Source organism: Megalops cyprinoides, chromosome 3, assembly GCF_013368585.1.
Source record: "Megalops cyprinoides isolate fMegCyp1 chromosome 3, fMegCyp1.pri, whole genome shotgun sequence".
NCBI classification, from domain to species: domain Eukaryota; kingdom Metazoa; phylum Chordata; class Actinopteri; order Elopiformes; family Megalopidae; genus Megalops; species Megalops cyprinoides.
Window position 1 is genome coordinate 7,598,554 of NC_050585.1, and position 14,633 is coordinate 7,613,186.

The 14,633-nt window shown below is 43.5% G+C and overlaps 1 protein-coding gene across 2 annotated transcripts; it reads right to left on the reverse strand.

Moving 5' to 3' along the window:
* Positions 1-1,344: 1,344 nt before the first annotated feature.
* proser1 (proline and serine rich 1) lies at positions 1,345-14,493 on the reverse strand. Of its 2 annotated transcripts, XM_036523963.1 has the most exons (13): positions 13,740-14,493; positions 13,374-13,439; positions 13,212-13,280; positions 12,691-12,785; positions 12,295-12,388; positions 11,440-11,550; positions 11,122-11,205; positions 10,777-10,855; positions 10,455-10,547; positions 9,134-9,175; positions 6,145-7,687; positions 5,165-5,309; positions 1,345-2,584 (listed from the first exon to the last, which is right to left on the reverse strand). In XM_036523963.1, the coding sequence occupies exons 1-13, from the start codon at positions 13,782-13,784 to the stop codon at positions 2,459-2,461; spliced, it is 2,592 nt and encodes an 863-aa protein (XP_036379856.1). In that variant the 5' UTR covers positions 13,785-14,493; the 3' UTR covers positions 1,345-2,458. The 2 variants fall into 2 exon arrangements, with proteins under 2 accessions (XP_036379856.1, XP_036379857.1); XM_036523964.1 differs by lacking the exon at positions 9,134-9,175 and having other exon boundaries at positions 1,349-2,584.
* Positions 14,494-14,633: the final 140 nt, after the last annotated feature.

The window sequence follows — 14,633 nt, forward strand, 5'->3', positions numbered from 1 at the left end:
CTGACGAAATGTTCCACCCACCATCACATGATAAGATTGCACTGGCCTCACTGTAAGTCCATTAAACTCCCTCCACCCTTCATTCAGAAATGTGCCCATGTTTTGTGCAACCCCATGACAGTGGGGGTTTGCTCCTGTAGAGAGTGGAGAGCAAATTAATATCGCCAATACTTGTATGATGCTGAACATACATTTTGAAGTGGTATTTGGTGACATTTCAAGAGTTAGTTTCCCATTTTCTGTGTTCCTGTGAAGTCACCTAGCCAGATTCTGGATTTTTTCATTCAGATTCCATTCATCATACGATTACTTTTACATGATCACTGTTTTATGAGTATTTACTTTTGTTTTATATACTATAATGACACTATTTCCTCATAAGACCTTAATTAAAAAGATTCCTAAAAATATGCTGTGTCTGGGTGATGTTTCGATTTATAATACATATACTCCATAAACACAAATCATTATATATTAGCAACACTGAATACATGTACTAGCACATTTAATAGCAACTAGCAAATTTAAGTACAGGGTCATATGCATGAAATGAATGGCTCATTCCCAGTTGGATATTTTATGTAGGGTTTAGCACCCTCTGTTTGAAGCATACAGGGTGCTAACCCTGTGCCAGTTTGTTATGGCATTTCTCCCCCAGAGTTTGGAGCAGACTGTGTGAATAACGTGGTCTGCTCCTTTCAGCTTCTGTGGGAACAGAAACAATTGTGGTGATCTTTGGATGTAGGCGAGCTGCAAAGTAACCAAAAACCTGACAAATGACAAGCTTGGCAAATGTTTCTAAGAAAAAGTTTTATTTTGTGACACTAATGGGTTAAATTATTCTACAGAAACAGTTGATTCTGTACGATTTCATGATAGCCAAGTTACAAAATCATTTAAAACTTGTGTATTGTAAACTGTTAAGTCTTACACTGTTAAACCGTCATTGCCCATTTCATTTCGCAGTACAAAGGAAAGAATACAAAAAATGCTGACATCAACGCAGTTTACAGTATAATGTTCCATGCTGCAAATAATTCAAGTCTACACAATTTTTCAGTGATAGATTCTACACATAAAAAAATCCTGCCAGTTTCTAATTGAGGTTAAAATATAGATTTCATTCAATAGCCCATGATAACACACAAAACACACACAGTTAGAACATTGGATAAATTGGGTTTACCTGAATATTCCTGAATGCATACATTTATAACTTATGCTGTCTGTAGCTCATTCTAATGCAACTCTGTACACGCAGTAAAAGAAGTCAAAATAACCTTATGAAACTTCAGAGAAAAGTTTTTTCAAAGAAAACCTTGACAAACAGCATACAGTACTATAACAACAAAATTTTAAACTGACTGCGAGGACAGCAAAAAGCTTGAAATAAAAGTCACAGGGCATAATAAGCTAGACAGCAAGATAGTCTACATACATCAATCAGTTATTAGGAGAGACTGTTGTCATGAAGACACTGTAACCTGGGAAAACTACATCTATAAAAGATTTAAAATAATACTAAAATATAGTATTGCCTTGATGCCTTGTTAAAATGAGTACTTCTTACCCATCATTACAGTATAACACTAACATTACGAAAAACGTGTCCACTCTGGATTTTGGGGATAACAATTCATCAATTTAGTTGAATTGTTATTAATATGTCACAATTATTATTCAAGTTGTAATGAGACAAATTAAAGTAGTATTAACAGTTGCGACATTTAGTTTGAATTCGCTTTTTCAAAAATTATTTCTCTCAAGTTGGCTCATAAGGACAGTATTGTTCATATAAAATTTGTTCATTACAATTTAGGGAGAAAAGGTGTTGCATGTTGCCTGCATTTTTGTGCTTGTCTGGTTGCACCAAATTTTATCAAGCTGCAAAGCACAGAATGACATCGCATTGAGTTGTTCTTAATTTACATGTTCCTTAGCCCTATTTCGATTTTGTAATCCGTGTACTGTCATGCAGAGTTGGCCGTCCAGTACTTTATTGTTTGGATCATGTGCAATGCATTTTCTTCACTGCCAGTTAGTTCTCCTGTATCAGTATTTAACCCAATGATCTTCAGTTTCATATTCTTACCCATGTCAATGCACAGTCACGGCAATCAGATGTTCACTGTATCTACACCATACAACTGAATAAAAAGAATACGGCTCAGACGTGGCATCAGATATTGACACAGTTCTCTCAACTCATTTCTGATTCTTTTTCTTTTAACCTTCTTTTTAATAGGTTTTGGACATTCCCTATGGAAGATTAAACCGTGTCAACATTTTCTCCATTGCTTTCACTTTCAGGGAAGTTCATGTTTTGACAATCGACCAGGCATGGACCTGCCATTGTGAATGAAACAGCCTCCCTCTTCCACAACCCCGCGCAGAGGGAAGACGCCGGTCTCTCGGTTCCAAACGGCCGAAGTGTTCGGCCAATGCCGTTACCCACGGGTCACTGCCAGCCCAGCTGAGGGTGCAGTCCCGGCTGCAGTGCGAAGGGCGTACCCGGGGCAGGAGGGTAGTTGGTGAAGCCGTTGGGCTGAGGTGGGTAGTTCTCCAGAGCTGAGGCAGAGTGGGCCTGAGAAAACCAGAAAACATTTTACATTTGTTCATGTAGCAGGCGCTTTTATGCAAGGCAGCTTACGAGTCTATTGGGACAACCAACATCAAGCGCGAATTACAAGGGTTAACCACAGCCAACAGAACGTAACACAGCTGAGTGCATTAAGTTATCTAATACATGTTAGAACCAAGGTGCAGTTTTAGATGTGGGGACAATTGGTTCAAAAGAAAAAGTATGAAGAGGTGAGTCTATGCAATGAGGACTGTAAAGCAAATGAAAAAAAAATGAATGAACAAGTGAATGGATGCCAGTCAGTAAATATGCAAATATTTGTGAGTGAGTATTGCTTGAGATTTGTGTAAGAACCACGTGTGAGACAGTGAGTGAGCCAGTTCGAGTAAGTGAGGGTGACAGTGTTGAGGGACAATATGCTAAATATGAGTAAGAGTTACTTCTCCAGGCTCTGTTACTTCTCACTTTCGTTTTCCCACAGTGGACACGACCAAAGTAAAAATACAATAGCTAGTTACAAGCTTACTTCAGCTTTATCGTAACATTTCCCTTTCTTAAAAACAGTCATGCTAAATTAAACAATGTTCCTTTTTCACATGTCCTAAAGCCCTCCACATAAATGGTCTCAGTCCCATTCCACTCTTTGTTAGTCAGTGGTGTCTTCTACAAGACCCCAGCTGTCGCCATTCGACCGTCTCCCTTGTCTGTCATTGTGCCAAAGTCTGTGAGATATCTGTAACAGCTTTTGGCAAATTCAGTCCCACCAGGCCCACTGTCGTGCCACAAAATTGTCAGTGCTATGAAACACATGACATTGCTACCGCTTCTTTACACAACACAGCCACCATGCCAAGCTTGCACAGACATGAGTCAGACCCTTCATGTGCAACTGCATACAGACCCTCCAGCAGGGCTGCTCGATCATGGCAAAAATCATAATCAGGATTATTTTGGTCAATATTGAGATCACGATTATTTAACATGATTACTCATTGACTTTGGAAACATCATCAACCTGCATTTTTTTTTAACAGCGATTTAACGTTAAAAAATATAGCAAATGTTAACTGAAAACTATGAGAAGCTTAATAATGCTAATGAAAACATAAAGAACCATGTAATGTAACACGCGCGCTACATAGTACAAAAATAAGTTGCATGTTAGTTGTAGGTTAACAGTGGATTTTCTTGAACTTTAAATATAATTCAACTGAAAAACTACTTTTAAAAAAATGAGATAAATAAAATAAATATATAGATACATTCATTTCAATAAATAATGCGGCACAATAATGGTTTTATCTCGATTATCTTGTTTTCATCATCGTTGGAAGCCAAAATCGTAATTGAAAATAAAATTCAATTAATTGCCCAGCCCTACCCTCCAGTAGGGGTCAGTGATGAGCAATGGGCTGGACAAAGCTTGCATGCTTCGACTGACTCCATTTGGGAGCTACTCGTTACTTGTCTTAAGTAATCCCCAATTCATTCCTTGAAACCAGTTAATCTTCCATTTAAATGCTAGTGATTCTTTGGTATATGCACACTTCATTCCAATTTAAAGTATGGGAGTAAATATGAATAAGTAAATCAAAATATCAACGTGTGAACCTGAGTCTTACTCAGACTCTGTAGAAGCAACTGTAGATCAGCATCTGAAAATCTGACACCACGTTCACTCCAAGATGCTTTGCGGGTTATTTTTTAGCTTAGTTCAGTCTTTTAGTTAGCAAGCTGTCTATGAAGAAAGACAGCAACATTCCAATGAGACATCTCACTGTTATACAACTAACAAGCTAATGTTAATGCTAAAGCTGGTTCACTCGCTACATAAACATCTGTACTTTAAAACCTGCCAACTTACCATGCCACTCTTAAGATAATAATGCAAATAAAGAAAAAGCAAAGATGCATCTGGTGTCACCAACAATCATGCAACCATTAGCCATTGCTTCCCAGCCATTGCTGGGAAGATCACAGCGACCAGCTATCTAGCTGTCGTTATAACCTCATTACCAGATTCTGGGGGAGGAGAACGCTACCATAGGGAGATGTTATTGGCTAACTAAAATGAGAATAATTTTTTTTGTAAAGAAACCACTGCTTAAGCCTACACCTCTTCAAATCTGTAGATGAGGGCTGAATCAAAGGCCTCTATTGCTAGAATAAACATTTTCTAAAACAAATTTGACCACATTTTACACACATTGGTGGTAATAACTAGAACTGATACTAATAAAAATTATATAATCACTGGAAATTCATGATTTTGATTGGATAAAACCTTTAAGTTGGCCTCGGATATTGTAGTGATCTTATACAAAGCCAAGATAAGGTGCTTTAAATGCCATATTCGATGACATAAAATGCAAGTGTGAAGCCAGGCATTAAATCATTCTTTGGCGCCAAAGACAACCTGGATGCCTGTAGCGACCAGTCAGTTTGCATCTGCTTAACATACAGGGAGCAACAGCACAGGTCCTCTTAATGACATAATTCGCTGCATGAAGCAGAAAACGCACAAATGGAGGAAGGGCTACTATTCTTGGCACGATATCCACATTTTAAATGTCACTACTACACCTGTAACAGTGCAGACTGCATAGCAGGGTTGTGGAGGCCAGACAGAGCTGCGGGGGAAGCACTTGGGGAGAAGCCTGGCATAGCGGGGAACGACAGCAGTCCGGGAAAAGCAGCACCCCCTGGAGGCTGGAGGCCACTGGTCAACCTGGGTACAAATTGACACAGAAATGTTACGACAGAAATTTTTTAAAAAAAACTTTTTTTAAAACATACAGAGCTTTAGTTTAAGGCATGAATTTATTTATATTTGCTTCTTTTCAATGCCTTTAAAAAAGTAAACAGCTGATTTTGTGAGCATATGCATTTTAATAATATCCAAGCATTTGGTTATGCTCTACTGTGCAAACTGCAAAGTTGGGTCTTTGCTCATCATTACATAACATTACATTATATAAGGTACACATAAAAGTAATACGGCAGAATTCCGCCCCTTGCATGGGCTTTTCGTACCATTTTTTCATGCCCCTTCACGTATTCCACCCCTACTTAAATTCGTTACTGTTGAGCTACCTGGCGGGTACAATGCCTCCAAAACATGTCTATGCCCACCTGGAATACTAAATGATATAAATGAATAAATGCATTCTTAAGGAACTGCTTGGGGCCTACACCTCACCAAAGCAGTACCATATGAAAGGTAGACTTTGGCTTCAGAGAAGCACCTGATGGCAAAGTCATAAAACAGGAGCAGTAAAGCTACAGATAGCTTCGCAGGATCACTACCCATATCTATTTCTTTCCATGACAAAGTATGAAGTAATGTCACATGACTTGAACAGAAGGTGGGACTCCATGAAATACTGATAGCTTTTTGCAGGAGGTTTTTTCCATTCATGAGTTTCTAATGTTAACTGCAAATGACGTGACACTCCTAACAGGAGAGTCGCAGGCCCAGGCAAAGTGTGAATGCTGGTAAAAGTAGTCAAGATGCCTATTTTGACTGTTAAACACAGTCATGACTGTCAGCGCCTCACACTCACCCAGCCTGCGCCACCAGTGCGGGGTTGAAGTTGGAGCTGAAGGCGGAGGCAAAGCCGGGGAGCACGGGGGCCGAGGAGGGGACCCCTGCCGCTGCCGCGGCCGCCACAGCCGCCGCCTGCAGGGGAGCCACGGTGGCCACCGAGGACGAGGCCCCCGGGAGCCCCATGAAGGAGGACAGCACGGGACTGCCGGCAGCGGGGGGGCCCGAGCCCCCGAACCCGGGGAAGGCGGGGCTAGGCCCTGGGGGCAGGCCGGGGAATATGGAGGGGGAGGTGGTGAGGCCCAGGCCGAAGGGAGACGGGGTCGGAGCGGCTGTGTGAGGCAGGCCCGCGTAGACGGAGGCGGGAGGGGGCGCGGAGACAGCGGCAGCGGCAGCCGAGGAGGAGGATGAGGAGGAGGAGACAGAGGAGGAGACTGAGGAGGAGGGCGGGGTGCCTGGGAACGGGGAGGCGGTGGATAGGGAGGGGAAGGAGGCGAGCCCGGGGAAGGCGGCCGCGGAGAGCGAGTGCGAGGCGGGGCTGCCCGTGGCCTGGGAGCTGAGAGCAGCTGACAGGCCCTGCAGCCCCGCCATGGCCGCCGGGCTGGGGAGGGAGGCCTGTGGGGAGCCAGCCGAGTGGCTCAGGCCCAGCGAGCGCGCCAGGGCTGCAGAGTTAGGCATCACCAGGGAGCTGAGGGAAGGCGTCCCTGAGCGAGAGGGGCCCTTAAAGGCCGAGGGGACCGGGCTGTTGCTGCCGCTGCCGCCGCTGTGCCGGGACAGGGAGCTCAGGTGCTGCTCACTGTAGAAAGCCCCTGGGTTGGCCATGGGAGCTTGGGAAGCCAGAGTGGAGGGCTTGGGGCTTGGAGTAGCAGTGGAGGACCCTGGAGGCAGACCGGTGAAACCTGGAAGACCTGGGGTTGAGTGACCTGGAGTCAGAGCTGGGGGACCTGAGGGGGTGTAGCTACGGATCACCGATTGGGCGGGAGAGGCTGCGTGAGGGGGTCGCCCAGGGAAAGGGGAAGCCGCCTGGGCATCGGCTGAAGGATAGCCCTTTGGAGGGGGTAATCCTATTGACACACCTGAGGAAGGCATCGATTCAGACACACTCCTGGGGGTGGGCGTGGGGGCACCCGAGGGGGTGGCCGAACGGGACATGCTGGGAAAAGGAGAGGGGGAGTAGCCACCACTGGGGACAGGCGTCCCACAGGGGGTCCCAGAAGGAGTATGGGACTTGATGACAGAGGGCGTGGGGGTCACGGAAGGGGGCATTCCTGAAAACCCCTGGGGGATGGGGGTGGAATGCCCGCTGGGAGTGGGGGTGAGGCTTGAGGAGGTGGCAGGCAAAGGGGGGCCTTTGATGACAGAGGGGACAGGGGTGCCCGGAGTCTGGGAGGGAACCAGTCCTGGGAAGACAGGGGTGATGGGAGTGGTGGGAGGGGGCTGGGCTGATGTTTGGTGGGAGGGGATGGGTGTGGACGGGGTGGAGGGGGTGGAGCCGTGGGGCGACATGGGTGTGGCAGAGACGGCAGAGGCGTGGTTCTGCTGACTGGCTGGTCGAGAGAAAGCTGAACACAGACAGGCACCACAGACAGTTAGTACACAAAGTCCTTCTAAAAACAACTGTTTGAATACAATGTAGATAATTTCAGGTTGAAGTTAAAATATGAACTGTGTTTTTAATTTCTCTAATACATAAACACAAACACTTACACAATACAGTACAGATACAGATAATTTACTCTATAAACAAATAGGATTCACTGCCTGTAAAACCTTGACCTGCAGTGCATATTTCAGCTGTACAACCTGCAATTAACCTGCCCTTGCACTGATAACTAAGGTAATAATTATAAAAGTGGTTAGTATTTTTTCCATTAGGTAAGAGAGGCTTGTCACAAAACAGACAGATGTAGACCAAATATTAAAAATGTGTCAGTTAAGTTTTATACACACTACAATATACTTTGATATGCACTACAATTATTGTCATAAATAATAAGAATAGCAACAAAGGAATCTCTCTTGCATTCTGTTTTGATTAAATGACCGATTTCAATGCAAAATATGTATCAATGACAGTCCACTAAAAGGTATTTTTTGGTGAAAAGAAAATTAGGTCACATGCAATTAAAACATGGATGTGTCCATTGCGTATCCACCTGAACATACTTTGTACTTTCCAACATAATTATTAAATAGATAACAAAACTGAACATCTACTGTGTTATTAAATCACTAAGCCTGAAGGTATAATCTTACTGGAATCAGCACTAAATATATATGTCCACAAAAAAAGCAGGAACTGCTACTGGGTAACCAGTAAAACAGGCACACAATACTGTAGTCTTTTCAATACTGCCCACTTACGGTTGGATTTGAAATTGCAGCCATACGGATGCAAAAATTTCCCTGGTTGACAGGATTAACTGGGATAATACCGAGCACAGGTAAAAAGGATCTCTGAACCATGACCCACCCAGAGAATGAGCAGGAAGCAGGCAGAAGCATTCTGTCCTTGATTCACTACAGGATCTAATGCCATAACTGGACCATTACCCATGGAAGCACAAAATCCTAAAATATATATGGTTTGATTTGTGCCTGAAAAATAAATTTTGTTTTAAAAAAAACATGTTGTACAACACATTATGACTTCAGCAGGCACTGAGAATTGCACTTCAGTTGCATTTTCCTGGACTTCCTTTACTGACGCACACCGTTATGGCACAAGGATCCTTAGTGAACCAGAGGGTGAGGAGACCATCAGCCAGCATGCAATTTAAATGAATTCAGCCATTCATTCTACAATAAGCATCTGCCGCTCTGTGTCCCTGTGTGAGTGAAATCTTGTGCGTATTTTAGCCATACAGGCCAGTGACATATGCCAGGGGGGCAAGTGTGCTCTAACTAACTCCCTCTCCGAGTGTGCTCACGCTGATCTGGTGGACTATCAACCCCTTTTTGCCTCCTGCTCTTTCTGTTCTGCACCAACACCAATGCTGTGGACTTACACTGAGACTGGGAGGTTTTGGGGTTTGCACTCTCCTCTTTTTCTGTGTGGGGAGAACAAACAGAAATGTCACAGAGGGAGGTGGGACGGGTGTGCGGACGCTGTCGTTTCGATGAGGGCTGGACGTGCGCCACAACACCGTGGGCCAGACACTGTCTCTCTGAATGAGTCTTGTGCTTTAGCCGCTAGGGCTGTAAACCTCTGGCTTAAAGATCCCGTACAACACCGATACATAAGCAACAATACAACGTATCGGAATATTCATTCTGATACAATGCAACACCATTCGATACATTTCAAAACACTGTGATTCAATGTAACCTTAAAATTATTTTATGCTTGTGGAGTATCTAAGCATTAGTTCATCATGCTGCTCAACTAACACTCACTGTTTAAAGATAAACAGGATTGTTGCAAACATTCTAGTGTCATCCAAACTGCTAAATTAATATGAACATGAATACATTTTTTTAAATCAATGGTATAGAGCAATTCTCACATGAAACATCGATACAGCTGTATTGTTGCTTCTGTATCTATTAAGCAATGTGAATCAACTTATTGCTACACCCCTATTAGCTACACCTCCTGTGAACCGCAGACTGTGTAGTGAAGTTATTCATTCAGCCTGTGTTAGTAGAAGAATACGGTCAAGCACACGCAAAAAACACATCAGCAAAAACAGAAAAAATTCATTTTGCAGACAGTCATGTTGGAAATCATTGCTTACAGCATTTAACATTAAAAACAAATGAACTGCAATCGCTAGCATTTGTTTCACTTTGATTAATGGAAAAGAGAAGCTGACATTTTTGCATGCAAACAGCCCACAAAAATTTAAGTCAAAGAGCCCTAAGCCAGACACAGAAATTCAGGACACCCAACCCCCAACCCCCAACCCACATTCTCACCAAACAAGTTGTTCCAGGTAGCCCTACTCTGCAGTATATCTTGGAGATCACCCAGTATCCTCTTTGTGAGTAATGCCACTTCTTTGCATAAAACCACAGTCGTATCAGTATGTGATGTATTTACTAACCGCCTTCCCAGATCTCAACATGTACTGACACATCCCACGGGCTGGGGGGGCCATGCTAAAGATAAATAGAATAAACCTTTGGGAGTTACTGAACACTTGGCTATTGTCAACCAACTAATCAGACCAAAGGCTGCTGAAGAAGAATCTTACAGTTAGGATAGAAGCAGTTTATCTGCTCTTCACCTCCATCTTCTGCACATGCAAGTGCGCATACGCGCACGCGCGCACACACACACACACAAACACACACACGCCACCAACACAACCCACTAGCACCCCCTACCTGCTGAGCTCTGCGTGGCACTGTAGGGAGGGGGCGGCACGCTGGCAGTGATCACCCCACCGACTGACACCAAGCCTGCGTTGTTGTACGCACCTGGGAGGGGAGCAGGAGAGGGGCCGAGGATTAAGACACAAACCCCCCACCTCAAGCAGTAAACCTGCCACTCTCCCAACCCTCTCAAAACCAGAGAGCCGTTTCCACACTCCCCTTAATGCCATATACCTCATCATCTCTCCTTCAGCAACACCAGGGACCTCCTTACAACATCACCGCACATACAGTGCTAAAGCTGATGCAGAGCTCGGTCAGAGAGGAGCCTTACTTGGTGCAATGGTGGCGTGGGGCCTGCAGGGTGGGATGGGGTAGGGCACCGGCCTGTGCGGGTTGTATGTTGACGGAGACTGGAGAGAAAGAGGAGAGGGGTTGTGTGATTCCAACGGCTCCACGTAAGTCACCAAGGCTCAGGCACACACTTTTCACAGGGTAGGAACTCCATGGACAGAGCACGGCTCAAACCGTTTGGCTGGTGACCCACCCGGACTGGCTATTTCAGCTTTAAGGAGGAGATACAGCTCTGCAGAAGGATGAGCCAGGTTTGTTTTATCCCTATGAGAACTCATCCACACAAGCAAGACCCGTGGCTGTTCGCTCGGCCCCTGACGCTCACCGGTTTAAAGGGCCCGATGATCCTGGCGGCGATGCCCTTTCCTTCTGCATTAGTCTCCTCGCCGTCCTTTTTGGCTGGAGTCCCCTTTAAAAATGAGCAGTCAAAAATATGAACCAACAACAAAGAATCATGTCACAATGCAAAATCAATGCATTGTTTCAGCCACGGCTGATACAACGCTCACAAACTGCTGTATACATCAGGACGACGTGGATCAACACATAAGGTACAGTTCACTTTTCTATCCTAAATCAACAACTGTACAACCCCACACGACCACAGCTTAACCTGAGGAGGTGGTACTGACAGGGTACTCACAGGAAAGGTGCCGAGGACCTGGCTGGGCTTCCCTTTGGGGTACGGGTTTCCTGGGATCATCCCGCAGGATGAGATCATGGCCACCGGAGCCTTGCATCCCACTTTGCAAACCTGAGACACAAGCAGTACGGCTCTCTTCACCAAGGTAGCGCAAGTGCAAATGCACTCTGCCACACGCTAAGTCTCACAACGTACAGAAAGGAAGTGCTTTCCATGGGATTCAATATGTATTTATGTCATACACATCAACACGGCACTCCCAGGCCTGTCTGTTCACTACACCACTACCTGAACCCCACAAACATCTCTTGCTGATGACGCACTGCAGACAGATCTGTATTTTAGACTCCTATTGTCTAGAAGAAAGACAAATAAGGCTCACTGGTTTTCATACTCTCCCAAAAAGGCTACTGATTAGACAAAGTTAAATCAAATGAGTGCACTCATGGTCAGTGTTGTCAGCTCCTCACAGAAAAGGCTGCCAGACTGACCAGCAAAAGCTGTTTTTTGCAGGTGTTTGATGGGTGACGTTGGATGTTATAAAATAAATTACATTTTCGGATAGTTTCCATCAATTTCAGGAAGAGATGTAAAAATTGAATACCTTGTGTGTATAAACACTGCTTACTCATCTTGAAAGACAGTAAATTTTGCAACAAAATAGCCAGGTTGGCAACACCACTCACGGTTGAACACTGATATGATCCACTGAAAATGACACAACTAATCAAATGCTGAGTCTCCTCCTGGATCCATGCTGTTGATGTCATTTCCACAGTGTAAAAATTGCTCAACACATGCAGTCTCTTAGCTGCCAGATCTGGGCATGTGGTAAAGGACAAGTCAGGGTTGTACCTGTTCTAAAATCCTCCGACAACGCTTCTTCTCAGACAGGTGAATGCGGAAAAGGTCCTCGATCGGCCGGTAATTGTGAGCATCAGAGATATTTCTGCCATTGAACAAATAGCCATCTGTTACTGTTTTGTTTCTAACCATGAATGACCAGTAAAGGCAGACGCACTTACAGTCGTGTTCAATTGGAAATGACTGAATCAAGCTTGGCTGTTACTGTCAGGGAGCAGGATTTAAAACAGTAATTCTGCAATCCTTAAGTTCTCAAAAAGCACTAATGCAATCTCAATTTTACAGGATAACAGAAATATGTGACACAACAAATACACATAGCCAACAACTTGAAACTTCACCATTCTGCTTACAGGTGTTTTTGTTGTTCTGAATAAAGTGACTTACAGCGCAATCAACTCCAGAACAATGAGTTTATCCTTTGAGAATGTAAAACAGTTCAGGATGTTCGCCGCTTTGGTTGTGGGGATGGCCACCATTTTCTGAAACACAAAAAAAGAGGGATATCGATCAGGACGGTTACAAAACTTACGTATTTGCATGCTTGAGGTGTTGATATGTATGGACACATTGGAAACTGTCAAAGCAAACAGAATTCAATCTGACTTGGGAGCATGGCTGCTGACGAATTCATGCTGACTAAGACTTACAAGACTGTTTGGCTTGCCAGTGTTGATCCCACCTCAGGTCAAATGTAATGGTATGTGTATTTTTCAAGACATTTATAATGATCGGCAGCAGTTTTTTTCCTTGTGTCATCTCTTTTTTTAACCTTTCTAGCCCAAATCATAGCTTGTTATGGCTGGTACTGATATAGCAGAAAAAAGTATCAATGTAAGATTCATACCCTTTGTTCATTTCAGCATGTAAGAAAGTGCTCGAGGATGTCAATGTTACAAAAAACTCACATGTTGCATAGCTTTCACTGCCTTTATCTGTGGCTCTGCCCAGGAGAAGTACTTCAGCATCTCCGTCACCTGCAGCAGACATCAAGCCATTTCACACCCTTTTTCCACAGCAATGGACAGGCACAACACTTGCAGCTACTTGGTGCTGATCTGAATATTTACCTGCTCGCTGGAGAAATACCCATGCACATGTTCTATCGCCTTAATCCTTTGATCTGTGAGCACGCACTAAGAGGGAAGAGAACGTAGATTAAAAAGTCTATGTCATTAAGGAAGCATATCTGCAACGTCTATTCATATTACCTTTGTAGCTAGAATGCCAGAATGCATATTGTGAAATCAACATTTGGTCAGACATCAGTCCGAAAATGTAAATATATTAAGCTAATTGTAATATTGTAAGTGTAATGTATTGTACAGCAAACATGTGTGATCTATAGAGTGCAAAACATCACTGCATTTTACCTTCCGAGATTACCAGTAATAGTGTGGTAGTAATGTCTACAAAAAACAGTTGAATGACCTTACCTTTCTTATTTCGTCCAGGACGATGTCAAATGACTTTTTATCCATCTTGAAAGTAAAGTTCAAGCGAAATCTTGAATCTTAATTCAACAAATTTAGCTAGCAGGTGGGTTAGATTTCAGTGACTCTCTGACTATAATGCTACCTAGCTAGCTGACTAGCTAAGCCTTTTCGCTAGATAGGCAACTACCTGCTTACTGCTACTCGCATATGAAAAACAGAAACAATAAAAAAGAAAGAAAGAAAACTACCTTGTTCGATTGCTGCGCATATATGTCATCTTATAACCACCCTGGTTTCTAACTAGCTAAAGGCTGAAGCTAGCTAGCCAGCTAAATTACCGTAGGCTGATACTGTACCTCGTCAGTCTGCTATGAACAATAAATTGATCAGCATCATGCAACTAGCATATCTGACGTTGGCTGACTAGTTAGCTGGACAACATAAAACTGTCGGTCCTTCTACAAATGTTAATCTAGCTAACTAACTGTCTTCAGTGTGACTGGCAGAACCTGAAATGCTAGCTAGCCAGCTAGCTAGCGATCAATAACTACTCATAAATACGCATCAATAGGTTACAGTGGGAAGCTACTAAAATGTGAAAACGTGTCAATTCGTTCACCCGATACGATAACATTCCACTGCATATCGCTAGCTATTACCATTTCAGCAAATAACCTGCCTTTATCTTGCAAAAAGTATCTACAGAATAAGTCAAAAAATTTGGATCCCCGTGTACTTGCGGCAGCTTTCTTTGTTAGGACCCATCACCTATGATGCGACGACTCTTTTGGTCGTATTTCTTCCTGAAGGAGGTAGCTAGTCGGCTAATTCAGAGAGCATTCAAAATTTGTTATTTTTTAACAATAAAAATAATTTAAAATTAACTTTAAAAGG

Excerpts from the sequence above, each read along its gene's own strand:
- proser1 (XM_036523963.1), bottom strand. The coding sequence starts at position 13,784 with ATGGATAAAAAGTCATTTGACATCGTCCTGGACGAAATAAGAAAG. Across the intron at positions 13,440-13,739 it reads TCCTGGACGAAATAAGAAAG|TGCGTGCTCACAGATCAAAG; the intron begins GTAAGGTCATTC and ends CTTCCCTCTTAG. Across the intron at positions 7,688-9,133 it reads CAAAACCTCCCAGTCTCAGT|CTTTCTCTCGACCAGCCAGT; the intron begins GTAAGTCCACAG and ends GTCTGTGTTCAG.